This window comes from Macaca thibetana, chromosome 11, assembly GCF_024542745.1.
Source record: "Macaca thibetana thibetana isolate TM-01 chromosome 11, ASM2454274v1, whole genome shotgun sequence".
Classification (NCBI taxonomy): Eukaryota; Metazoa; Chordata; class Mammalia; order Primates; family Cercopithecidae; genus Macaca; species Macaca thibetana.
The window spans coordinates 109,600,416-109,613,628 of record NC_065588.1 but is presented as its reverse complement, the minus strand read 5'-3'; the positions used below and the strand labels follow the sequence as shown (position 1 = coordinate 109,613,628).

The 13,213-nt window shown below is 51.4% G+C and overlaps 1 protein-coding gene across 3 annotated transcripts; it reads left to right on the top strand.

Annotated features, from left to right (window-relative positions):
- Positions 1-1,867: 1,867 nt before the first annotated feature.
- SDS (serine dehydratase) lies at positions 1,868-13,213 on the top strand. Of its 3 annotated transcripts, XM_050749849.1 has the most exons (9): positions 1,870-2,012; positions 5,691-5,741; positions 5,883-6,037; positions 6,442-6,481; positions 6,747-6,886; positions 6,987-7,078; positions 8,209-8,436; positions 11,646-11,770; positions 12,509-13,213. In XM_050749849.1, the coding sequence occupies exons 2-9, from the start codon at positions 5,735-5,737 to the stop codon at positions 12,715-12,717; spliced, it is 996 nt and encodes a 331-aa protein (XP_050605806.1). In that variant the 5' UTR covers positions 1,870-2,012; positions 5,691-5,734; the 3' UTR covers positions 12,718-13,213. The 3 variants fall into 3 exon arrangements, with proteins under 3 accessions (XP_050605807.1, XP_050605806.1, XP_050605805.1); XM_050749850.1 differs by lacking the exon at positions 5,691-5,741 and having other exon boundaries at positions 1,868-2,012; XM_050749848.1 differs by lacking the exons at positions 1,870-2,012; positions 5,691-5,741 and adding an exon at positions 4,083-4,161.

Sequence of the window (13,213 nt, the reverse complement as noted above, 5' to 3'; positions counted from 1 at the left end):
TTTCCTTTTTTTTTTTTTTTCCTAGCTGCTGGAATTTAGCCGATTCATAAGACCTTGTTCGCCATAATTTGAAACTTTCCTTCAGATTTGACCAAGTCAAGTGGAGTTGGTCCAATCCGATGGAAAACAGACCGAAACAACAAAAACAACAGGAACAAGAACAGTCAAGCAAAGGAAACAAACAGTCGAGCAATTTATGCAGTTACTGAGTGCTCTAAAAGTAGGGCGAAATTAAGACCAGCTGGTTGTTAATCGTAACTTCTAGTCATGGGAGCCAGGCTGAAGACTGCTGTCTACCATCCTAGAAGCAGGGAAAACTCACACTTGCCATCCCTGCCGGACACGAGTGAAACTCCAGAAAGGAGGTGCCTACTTGCCGTCATCATGGAAGCCGGAAAACTCACCTTCCTTGTTGAAAACTAGTAAAACGCAGAAAAGGAGCTGTTCAGGGAAATCAACCTTAGATATCAACCAATTTGGGGAGATCAGGAGTTCTCTGGAGGTGGGGAGCTCCCAGGCCTCAGCAAATTGTCTTATTCTGGGGGGCAATCAAGATAGCTCAAGGCCGGCGTGATGGCTCATGCCTGTAATCCCAGCACTCTAGGAGGCCAAGGCAGGTGGATCACTTGAGGTCAGCAGTTCAAGACCAGCCTGGCTAACATGGTGAAACCACATCTCTACTAAAAATACAAAAAATTAGCCGGGTGTGGTGGCACATGCCTGTACTCCCAGTTACTTGGGGAGTTGAAACAGGAGAATCACTTGAACCCAGGAGATGGAGGTTGCAGTGAGCTGAGATCATGCCATTGCACTCCAGCCTGGGTAACAGAGCAAGACCCTGACTCAAAGGAAAAAAAAAAAAAAAGATAGCTCAAGCTGGTACCAAGCACCAACAGGAAATTAGTCAAAGGTCAGGGCCACCTTCACCCAGGGTCCCTTTCATGAGTCTCCAATCTGTAAGTCAAAAAGAATCAAAAAGATTGAGACAGGTCTCAATCCATTTAGAAGTTTGTTTTGTCAAGGTTAAGAACGCACCTGGGAGACAGGTCTGTGCTTTTCTCCAGAGATGACTTTAGGGTGTCAGTATTTAAATGAGAAAAGCAAGCTGGAGGGGAAAGAAGGAAGGTATGGTCACATTACCAAATCCACAGTTTGCAAGAGAAGAGGGGCAGATAGGGAAATAGTCAATTACGTATTTGTCTTGATCTCAATAAATCAACGCTTACATAAGATAACGTGAACATAGAGTAGCGACCTGTGGGGATATTTAACCTTTTTTTTTGTTGTTGTTGTTGCGAAGGCTGGAGTGCAGTGGCGAGATCTCGTCTCACTGCAACCTCTACCTCCCAGGTCCAAGCAATTCTTGTGCCTCAGCCTCCTGAGTAGCACGTGCCACCACACCCCGCTGATTTTTGTATTTTTAGTAGCGATGGGGTTTCACCATATTGGCCAGGCTGGTCTCGATCTCCTGACCTCAGGTCACCCGCCTCGGCCTCCCAAAATGCCGGGCCAATATTTAACCTTTCATCTGAAGCTATCTGCTTAGGAACTAAAGGATAGGCAGTTTCTTGCATGACTCAGCCTTTAGCTTAATTTTTTTTCTTTTGGCATAGTAAGTTGGGGTCCCAATTTTTTATTTTCCTTTCACAAAACTGAGGACAGAAAGAGGAAGTGGAAAGAGGGAGGAGGAATGGTTGTGGGAAAGGCAGGAGGAAGCTGCCAAAGAAGAAAGCTTGGCCAGATTCCCCCTCCCTTCTGAGAGCCCCAGTGGCCTCGAGCCACGGGGGTGGATCCTGGCGGCGGGGAGGGAGGGTGTAGCCAGCCCCAGGGCCCCATTGGCTGCCCAGAGGTGCCAGGGGAATAAAGCCCAGGACTGGGTAGCCCCTGGGACCATTCAGAAGACTGCCCACCCGTCCTCAGCCCCCTTTCTTCGTGGGCTATCTACTCAGTTGATCCCTCCCTCCCTCGCTGGCTTGGCTCTGTTTGCTGCTCAGACCCATCACCTTTGTCGGGTAAGTGGCCCCATCCTCAGTCCCACCTCAGGACTGGAGTGTCCTGGGGTAGCCTGTGGTTTCCCAGGGGAAGAGGGAGGCATAGAAAGAGTCCGTCAAGGCTGGGCATGGTGGCGGATGCCCGTAATCCCAACACTTTGGAAAGCTGAGGCGGGAGGGTTGCTTGAGGCCACAAGTTCGAAACTGAGCTGGGCAACAGAGTGAGACCCTCATCTCTACAAAAAAAAAAAAAAAAAAAAAAAAAAATCTTTTTTTTTTTTTTTTGGATGGAGGTCTCACTCTGTCACCCAGGCTGAAGCACAATGGCATAATCTGGGCTCACTGCAACCTCTGCCTCCTGGGTTCAAGCAATTCTCCTGCCTCAGCCTCCCGAGTAGCTGGGACTACAGGTGTGTGCCACCACGCCTGGCTAGTTTTTGTATTTTTAGTAGAGATGAGATTTCACCATGTTGGCCAGGCTGGTCTCGAACTCCTGACCTAAAAAAAGAATTTAATTAGTAGAGTGTGGTGGTGCACACCTGTAGTCCCAGCTACTGGGGAGGCTGAATTGGGAGGATCGCTTGAGGCCAAGAGGTCGAGGCTGCAGCGAGCAATGATTGCACCCCTGCACTCCAGCCTGGGTGACACAGCAAGACCTTGTCTCAAATTTTTTAAAAAGAGCCAGTTGGGCCTAAACACTGTCTGAGTTTGTGTCCAGTTCTGTGCCTCAGCTTCCACATCTGTAGAATGGGGATGAGTGTAGCACCTTCCTCCTCAGGTTGTGAGGGTGAAAGGATGACCTGCACTTAAGGTGTCTAGCCCAGATTTCATAACAGTTCATACCGACTGAATGCTTACTGAGAACCAAGTGAGAGGGAAGGCGGCTTCCGACTGCCGAAGTCGAGTGGGCAGAGAGCAGCTTCAGGGCCTCCCTCCTCCTCCCCAGGCATGTCTTCTGAAGTCTTCTGATCCTTGGGGCAGGGTGGGACTGGCAGGCTGGATTCAGTTAACGGATGCTCGCTTCACGGAAAGCCGCGGCAGAGAAGGGGCTGCCTGCAGAGGGAGCCCTGGCCTTTTACCTGAAGGCACCGCCTGGGACAAATGGAACCCCAAATCCACCTGAAAAGGGTCTCCGTGGCCGGCTCCTCCAATTCCCACTCCGGTTGTCCCTGAGGCCAGGCCTTGGTGACCTACACCGGCCTTTAATGCCAAGTCAGTCAGAACTGGGTGCGTGGTGGCTCATGCCTGTAATCCTACCACTTTGGGAGGCTGAGGCAGGTGGATCACTTGTGGTCAGGAGTTCGAGACCAGCCTGGCCAACATGGTGAAACCCTGTCTCCATTAAAAACGCAAAAATTAGTCGGGCATGGTGGTGCACGTCTGTGATCCCAGCTACTTAGAAGGCTGAGGCAGGAAAACCGCTTGAACCCAGAAGGTGGAGGTTGCAGTGAGCTGAGATCGCACCACTGCACTCCAGCCTGGGCGACAGAGGGAGATTCTCTACAAATAAATAAATAAAAACCAGGATCCCATTGTTTGGGGATTAAGCTCCAGGAGCTGAAAGTTCATTCTGATTTGGGGATGTCCTGTTTTGAAGTATGCCCCAGTCTCTGACTTTTATTCAAGAGATCCAGCAGAGAGAGGGTGTCTATTCAAGTTCCCCTCCCAGGCCCCGAATGTCAGTTAATTCATATAGACAAGGGGTGACCTAGTTAGGGAATGCTAAGGCTGGTGGGGCAGTTGGGATCCCCACCCCTCATTCTCCCTCTGACCAAGGGATGTCTGGCTCATTCTGGGACGGGGGGATGGATGTCCAGTTCAGGAGTGCCCGGGACAGGGGGTGGATGAGGTGGCATTGGAGATGGGTCTCTGGCTAGCCACCGTTGCCTGGCCTTCTGGGATGGTGGCGGGAGGGGGAACCAGAACACTCCTCAGCCAACGCCTGCTAATCTCTTCTGGCCGGGCCCAAGTTGAAGAGAATCAAATCCACCCTGGGACTCTCAGCGGAAGGTGGGGGAGATGGAAAGGCTGGATGGGCAGATGTGGCTGTGGCTAGACCCCAGGCCACCCCAACTGCTTCATCCCTGAGAGCCCATCCCAGAAGCGGGAGCCTGAGCCATGCCCATGGGGTCTCAGAGAGAGCCTGAGCCCTGGAGCCAACTGCTCCTGGGTGAGTTCAAATCCTGCCTCCCTGCCTCACTCACAGTGTGACTTTGGGCAAATTATGTTAATAGTCTGCTTCCTGTTGCTGTGTACCAAACTACCCCAAAATGTGACTTAAAATAACAGCAAGCCAGGTGCTGTGGCTCATGGCTGTAATCCCAACAGTTTAGGAGGCTGAGGCGGGCAGATCACTTGAGACCAGGAGTTGGAGACCAGTCTGGCCAACATAGCAAGACCCCACCTCTACCAGAATAAATAAATAAATAAATAAATAAATAAATAAATAAATAAATAAATAAAATTTAAAAGCTAAGTGATTAGTCAATGATATAATAATTATGACAAAATTAGTAATTACGAAAGAGCTTTTCCTAACTGAATATTGGGCTTCCCAAAAGTTAGGGTTTTTTTTTTAAATAAATATTTATTGAACATCTACTATGAGTCAGGCATTCTGCTGGGTCCTGGGATCGTCCATTTAAGCCAAGATACTTGGAATTGCATGTCAGAAGAGCCAGCTGCCAGGGTTTTTTTCTAATGTATGCATTTAAGTAAGTAATAGAGGCACATGGTAAAACATTCAAACCATGCAAAAGGTGGGTGCTATGATCCTGAGGGCCAGCTCTCCTCAAAAGCCCCACCCTGGCCAGCCTGTCACACGTGTTTTCCAAGATGCTCTGTGCACATGGAAACATGTGAACAACAACAAAATTCAAATAAAAAAATTTAAAAAATAAAAGAAACATGTAGACTATATGTGTGTGTATGGATGGATTGTGTGTGTGTGTGGATGGATCGTGTGTGGTGGATGGATTGTATGTGGGGGTGGATCGATTGTGTGTGGGGGTGGATCGTGTGTGTGTGTGTGGATGGAGTATGTGTGTGTGGATATGTGTGTGGGTGTCCCTGAATTTTCGCATAGATAGATAGACTATTTTTTATTTTTTATTTTTTTGGAGAAGCAGTCTCACTCAGTTGCCCAGGCTGGAGTGCAGTGGCTTGATCTTGGCTCATTACAAACTCCACCTCCCGGGTTCAAGTGATGCTCCTGCCTCAGCCTCCTGAGTAGCTGGGATTATAGGTGCCTGCCACTATGCCTGGCTATTTCTTTTTTCTTCTTCTTCTTTTTTTTTTTTTTTTTCTCAAGACAGAGTCTTGCTCTGTCGCCCAGGCAGGAGTGCAATGGTGCGATCTTGCTCACTGCAACCTCCACCTCCTGGGTTCAAGTAAGTGATTCTCCTTTCTCAGCCTCCTAAGTAGCTGGGCTTACAGGCATGCACCACCATGCCCAGCTAATTTTTTGTATTTTTAGTAGAGACAGGGTTTCACCATGTTGGCCAGGCTGGTCTCAAAATTCTGACCTTGTGACCTACCTGCCTTGGCCTCCCTATTGCTGGGATTACAGGCATAAGCCACTGTGCCCAGCCTCACCTCATGCATTTTGAAAGCTACAAGGTTTGAGTGTTATCTCTTCAGCCTCCCAGCAAATGTGTGAGAAGTCAGGAGTGGAGGGTGATACCTGTCCCCATTTTACAGATGACAGAGCTGTGGCCAAAGCGTGATTTCCTGTCTGATGTCACATGGCGAGTAGGTGGCCCACCTGTGATTAGAGCCCAGGTCTCCAGGATGCTGTCTGGTCTGAGCCCTTGCTTGGCTTGCTGGGAAGCGAAGGAAGGGGTCACTCTGGCTGGCTCTCCTAACCCTCTGGGTTTCCTTCGTTTCTGCCAGTAATGATGTCCGGAGAACCCCTGCACGTGAGGACCCCCATCCGTGACAGCATGGCCCTGTCCAAAGTGGCCGGCACCAGCGTCTACCTCAAGATGGACAGTGCCCAGCCCTCCGGCTCCTTCAAGATCCGGGGCATTGGGCACTTCTGCAAGAGGGTACGGGACCGGGTCAGCATCGTCTGGACAGGGGTGGCAGGTCCTCCTTCCTCACCAGGGCAGGGCCAGTGCTGTGTGAAATTAAAGTCATCGTGGGATAAGCCTACTGACTCCCCACAATGACTGAGCGTCCACCATTAGGGCTTCCTCTGGTGGAGGGGTGCCCCTCCAGGAGGGTCCCTCAGGACTGATCCCAGAGCCATCAGTCGCCTGTTTTCCTCCACCCCTTCCTGAGCCAGTCTCTTTGGAGAGGGGCGGTGCAGTCTCAGACAAGGGTAGAACAAATTCCGAGTGAAGGAAAGGTCTGTGTCCAGTGGAATCCTGGCAGGTATTCTAGGTGGACAGGAAGAGCACAGGCAATGACTGGGAGGTGGGCCTGAGTGCCTCTCCTGTTGTCTCCACAGTGGGCCAAGCAAGGCTGTGCACATTTTGTCTGCTCCTCGGGTAAGTGACCTGCTTCCCCATCCTGTCCTCTGCTGTGTGTCCTGGGGTCAAGTACTCCGCTTCTCTGAGCCCTGGTTTCCCCAGCAATGTGCCATTGAAAACACTGGCAGCAGCCAGCAGTTTGGAATTCCAGGGGGAGGCCAGCAGTCACCCAGGGTGGGGAGGTGAGGGGGGAACTCCAGAGCCCCCAGGAGAGGGTAAGCAGTCCTGCCTGGGCTCCCAGATGCTCCCGCACTGACACCCTCTCCACCCCCGACCCTGGCAGCGGGAAATGCAGGCATGGCAGCTGCATATGCAGCCAGGCAACTGGGCGTCCCTGCGACCATCGTCGTGCCCAGCACCACACCTGCTCTCACCATTGAGCGCCTCAAGAATGAAGGTGCCACAGTCAAGGTGGTGGGTGAGGTGAGTGCTGACCCAGGGCAGGGCAGAGAGAGGGTACCTGGTGGCTGGACAGGGTCCCCCCTGTGCCTCACCCCCTCCCATCTCCCCTGTGGTTTCGCAGTTATTGGATGAAGCCTTCGAGCTGGCCAAGGCCCTAGCAAAGAACAACCCAGGCTGGGTCTACATTCCCCCCTTTGACGACCCCCTCATCTGGTATGTGGAGTTCACGGTCACTCGGTGGGGGTGGCAGCCACTGCCCTATATCACCGGGCAGGCATTGCTATGATGCACATCATCGCATCCTCATGCACAGCAGCTGCACATGTGTGCACACACCACCATGTAGAAGCACACTGAGGCGGGGCACAGTGGCTCACACCCGTAATCCCAGACTTTGGGAGGCCAAGGTGGGAGGATCACTTGAGGTCAGCAGTTTGAGACCAGTCTGACCAACATGGTGAAACTCCATCTCTACTAAAAATACAAAAATTACCCGGGCGTGGTGACACATGCCTGTAATCCCAGTTACTAGGGAGGCTGAGGTAGGAGAATTGCTTGAACCCAGGAGGTGGAGGTTGCAGTGAGCCAAGATCGCACCACTGCACTCCAGCCTGGGTAAGAGAGTGACACTCCATCTCAAAAAAAAAAAGAAAAGAAAGAAAGAAGAAACACACATGTTCACATGTTACACCCAGGTGCAGCAGCAGGTGCACACACATGTGCACCAAATGCCCATTCTCCACGGCTGCACCCACAACACACCCAAGGCTGAACATGCAAGCACACAGGGTCCAAGTGTCAGCAGCTGAGTCCTCCAGGAAGCAGACTCGGGCACAAAGGTTTCAGGGAAAGGAGTTTATTTGGGAGGCGATTCAGTGGGGGAGTGGGGAAGTGAGCTGGGGAAGGCAGGGGGCTGGCTTTTTTCTTTTTTCTTTTTCTATCATCCAGCCCAAAATGTCAGGAAGGGGGCTTTCAAGGGCAGGTGGCCACTGTGGGTGGCTGGAGCTTAATCCCTTGGGGACCCTGGGAGCCAGTGTAGAAGGTGGGCCACAGTTTCCCTCTCCCTGGGAGAAGGAGCAGGGGAGTTTGTTCGCCGACCCGTAGCCGTTGGTTGAGGGCTCCTCTAAGGGGCTGCCATCTCCTGACTCTGTTTGCAGGTAGCTCAGGTGGCCAGAGAAAGTCCTCAGGTAGAAACACAGATGCTGGCAGCTGGAAGCCGAGGTGGCGGGTGGGGAGGGAAATAGCTCCAGGCCCCATCAGCTGGGATGAGGCCGGTGCAAACCTGAGCTGGTGTCTCCAGGAAGCCTAGCCCTGACCCGCCACCCCCTCTCCCCACCCTCCAGGGAAGGCCACGCTTCCATCGTGAAAGAGCTGAAGGAGGCACTGTGGGAAAAGCCGGGGGCCATCGCGCTGTCAGTGGGCGGTGGGGGCCTGCTGTGTGGAGTGGTCCAGGGGCTGCAGGAGGTGGGCTGGGGGGACGTGCCTGTCATCGCCATGGAGACCTTTGGCGCCCACAGCTTCCACGCCGCCACCACCGCAGGCAAGCTCGTCTCCCTGCCCAAGATCACCAGGTGAGCAGCTGGGGTGCCTCCCTCAGGTGTCCAGCAAGCATTGGGGAGTCCCCTTTAGGTCTGGCTTCGAGATAGATCCTGATGTTAGCCTGTTCTACAGATGAGGAAATGGAGGCTTTGATCAGTTGCCCAGGGTCACATCCAGTGAGTGGTACAGCTTGGACTCAAGCCCAAGTCTGTGTGACTCCACCACGTCACACTTCCTCACATGAAAAGCCTCATATGAGGCTGGGCACAGTGACTTGTGCCTGTAATCCCAGCACTTTGGGTGACTGAGGCAGGAAGATCACTTGAGGCGGAGTTCAAGACCAGCCTGAGCAACATAGAGAGATTCCCACCTCTAAAAAAAGTTGGTATTTTGTTTTTCTTTTTGTTTTTGTTTTGTTTTGTTTTTTAACTAACTGGGCATGGCAGCACACACCTATAGTCCCAGGTATTCAGAAGGCTAAGGTGGGAAGATTGCTTAAGCCCAGGAGGCTGATGCTGCAGTGAGCCATGATCATGCCAGTGCACTCCAGCCTGGGTGACAGAGCAAGACCCTGCCTAGAAACAAAGAAAAAGGGAGGAAGGAAGGAAGAGAGGAAGGAAGGGAGGGAGGGAGGGAGGGAGGGAAGGAAGGAAGGAAGGAAGGAAGGAAGGAAGGAAGGAAGGAAGGAAGGAAGGGGAAAGGAAAGGAAGAGAAAAGAAAAGAAAAAGAAAGAGAGAGAAAAAAAGAAAGAAAGAAGGAAAGAAAAAGAAAGAGAGAAAGAAAGGAAGAAAAAAAAAGCAAGAAAGCAAGAAAGCAAGAAAGCAAGAAAGCAAGAAAGGAAGGAAGGAAGGAAGGAAGGAAGGAAGGAAGGAAGGAAGGAAGGAAGGAAGGAAGGAAGGAAGGAAGGAAGGAAGGAAGGAAGGAAGGAAGAGACGAAGGGAGGGAGGGAGGGAGGGAGGGAGGGAGGGAGGGAGGGAGGCAAGCAGGCAGGCAGGCAGGCAGGAAGGAAGGAAGGAAGGCCGGCCGCATAGGAATCATTTACTGAGTCCTCTGTGGCAAGGTTTTACATACCTCATTACTTTGCCAACCATTTACTGAGCCCCTATTGTGTGCAAGACACTGGCTGATCTGGGGACAGAGTGGCGCATAAACCCAAGTCTTGCTCCTAAGGAGTTCATATCCAAGCCCCAAACCTTTGATAGATAGTTTTTGTTTGTTTGTTTTGAGACGGAGTTTTGCTTTCGTTGCCCAAGCTGCAGTGCAATGGCATGTGCAAGTGCCAATTGGAGTACAAGTGCCATGACACTTGGCTAATTTTGTATTTTTAGTAGAAACGGGGTTTTACTGTGTTAGCCAGGCTAGTCTCAAACTCCTGACCTCAGGTGATCTGCCCACCTCAGCCTCTCAAAGTGCTGGGATTATAGGCATGAGCCACCATGCCTGACCGATAGATAGTATTTAATTAGGATTAGGTTTTGGCCCCATTACACAGAAGCCCCAAATAACAGTGGCTTAGATGAGATTGAACTTTATCAAGAAAAGTCAGGGCCCCGGGTCCATTAAGTTTGTTTCCCCATTATCCTTAGCATGTAGCCTTTTGGTCCAAAATGGTTGCCTGAGTGCCAGCTATCACACCCACATTCCATGTGGCAGGGAGGGGGAAGCAAGGGCAGAAGGCTATGCTCCAACCTTCAAAGACAGACACAAAACTTCCACTTACCTTTTGTTGGCCTGAACGTAGTCACATGGCCACATGCAGCTGCCAGAGAGGCTGGGAAATGTCTTTATACCAGGTGATCATATGTGCAGCTAGAAAAGACACCAGGGCAGACAATAGTCTCCACTACAGATAGGGAAGACTGAATCCAGCCAGATAAGAACTTCTTCTGGCTTTCTGAGCCTGGCATCTGGAGCTTCTGTGTCCCACACTATAGGGACTGAAGACGTCATGGCTGAGTGCCTACTGTAAACCACGTGCTGCTGAGGGCTGAGGTGGCCAAGGCCCTCAAGATGCTCCTGGGGAAGGGAGAGGGGGCAGTTGAGCTGGGAACAGAGCCAGTGGTCACCCCGGGGGGCTGGGGACAGCGCCAACACATTGGTTACCAGCGCAGGTCTTGAAGTTATACAGATCCTGCTTGCAGCCCCAGCTCCAGCACTCCCTAGGTGTGTGACCTTGGGCAAATGACTGTATACTCTGCCTCAGTTTCCCCTTCCCAAAATCAAACCAATTAACAACAGCAGAGTTCTTGTGTGAATTCAATAATGCTTGTGAAGTGCTTGGCACCTAATGCTTTCTCAAAAAGTAATCAGGGTGCTTGTTACTATAGGGGAGTACCATTTGAGAATTCCACATAGGGCCGTGGGACTCAGTACTCTCCCAGGAGGACTCCTTGGAGGAGGTGGCCTTAATCCTGAGCCTTGAAGGACAGAGCAGGATGTGGGCAGGCAGAGTGGTACTAAGCCTTATGAGGGTTAACCAGGTAGAGGTTGCAACCCGGAGCAAAGGCAGGGAGTCCTATCAGGGAACAACAAGGGTCCTCTTAGGCATTTGCTCCTGACTTAGTGTTGATCAGAATATGATGCTCTGCCAAGGCAGGAGGATCACTTGAGCCCAGGAGTTCAAGACTAGCCTGGGGTTGGGCATGGCGGCTCATGCCTGTAATCCCAGCACTTTGGGAGGCCAAGGTGGGTGGATCACCTGAGGTCAGGAGTTTGAAGCCAGCCTGGTCAACATGGTGAAACCCCATCTCTACTAAAAATACAAAAATTAGCCAGGCGTGGTTGGGCACCTGTAGTCCCAGCTACTTGGGAGGCTGAGGCAGGAGAATTGCTTGAACCCAGGAGGCAGAGATTGCAGTGAGCCGAGATCGTGCCACTGCACACTCCAGCCTGGGCAACAGAGCAACACTCCATCAAAAAAAAAACAAAAACAAAAACAAAAAACCCAGCGTGGGCAACATAGTGACACCCCCCCGTCTCAAAAAAATTAAAAATAGTGATAATAAAGAATATACTATGTGATGCCAATTCAAACACTCTCACCTTATTAGAATACCCCACTTGGTTCGGGGATCCCTGAGGCTTTTCAGTGCTTTACGGCTGCAGAGGTGACACCTGTCCCCCTTGCCCATGGATTCACTGCCTTCTCCGTCTCACATCCATCTCCTTCTCTCCCTCCCTGCCCCCATCTCTCTCCTGTTTCCCCCACTCCCATCCTCTTCTGGGTTCCCACTTCTCTCAGTGTTGCCAAGGCCCTGGGTGTGAAGACTGTGGGGGCTCAGGCCCTGAAGCTGTTTCAGGAACACCCCATTTTCTCTGAAGTTATCTCGGACCAGGAGGCTGTGGCCGCCATTGAGAAGTTCGTGGGTATGTGCCAGGATCTCTCGTGACCTGACCCGCTGACTCAGGAGCTAAGTGGCTGTCCACTTGGTGTGCCACTGGGGATCCCACTCACCCCAAATTTTCTCCACAGTTCTGTCTTCCATCTCTGCCTAGAACCTTCCATTAACGGAAGGTAATACAATGCAGTGTAGACATGGAAGAGCAAAAGCCACACATAATAGAAAAGTAAATAGAAAAGTAAGCCTGATAACCATAGCAGCAGAAAACAATAAGTATTTAAAATAATCCTTCTGAGTTTCCTGGTAGCCAGAGTAAAAAAGGAAAACATGGGGCTCAGAGTTGGATTCATTCAGAGGTGGGTCTGTAACTAGGTTGGACTCTTTCTGGGTTCAGTCTAGGGCAGGGATGGCAAAAAAAGAGAGAAAAAAATAGTACCATTTATGCTTCTGTACCTGCTGCACACTTGGCTAATCAACCATGGAACTCTTGCTCAGATGATGCCTCAGAATTCTTCTCAACACAGTGCTCAAGCAACCACACTCATTCTATCAGTGTTAGCACTCATAACGAAACCCAGGCCCTGGCTCAGGCTTGGAAGGGCCAATTCAGGGTGATAACGGGATGTGCGGTCCAGGACCTGCATCTGCACCCAGGGTTGAAAGCTGATTGGCTCAGTATTCCCAAGTCCTGCCAATGGCCTGTCAGCTCCTGTGCACCCTGAGAAACTCAGGCCACACCCCTGTCACTCCCCTTCTCCGGCAGATGATGAGAAGATCCTGGTGGAGCCCGCCTGCGGGGCAGCCCTGGCTGCCGTCTACAGCCACGTGATCCAGAAGCTCCAACGGGAGGGGAATCTCCAAGCCCCCCTGCCATCCCTCGTGGTCATTGTCTGTGGGGGCAGCAACATCAGCCTGGCCCAGCTGCGGGCGCTCAAGGAACAGCTGGGCATGACAAATGGGTTGCCCAAGTGATGACGGACCCTTTCCGATCTGTCCTCTCCTAGCCCAGGAGACCCCTGGAGGGGCTGGAGTTTTATCCAGCGCCTCGATGTATGTTTGGTTGAGCGCCTGTGGCCCAGGTGCAGGTTAACTTCTTGTTATCAGGAGCCCACTATACAGATGCCAAAGGTCGGCAGTCAACGAGGCTATGAACTGGACCTTTTTGGTATCTGTGTGACTGCGCTGTGCCCATCCTTAGCCAACTTGCTGGCATGACAGGTGCCCACAAGTAACACACCAGGTCCCCAGAGGAGGGTGGATGGGAGACACCTGAATCACAGCAGTGAGGAATTCCTCAAAGCTGTGACCCTGCCCGAGAACTTGTTCCCAGGGAAGGTAAACAGGGCCACCATCCAGGGTTGAGGAACCATCTCAGCCATCCTCCCAGGAAGCCCACCCCTGACCCTTACAAATTTTTCTAATATGCAAACTTTTTCATTGAAAAAATAAAATATATTTATGAAACAAA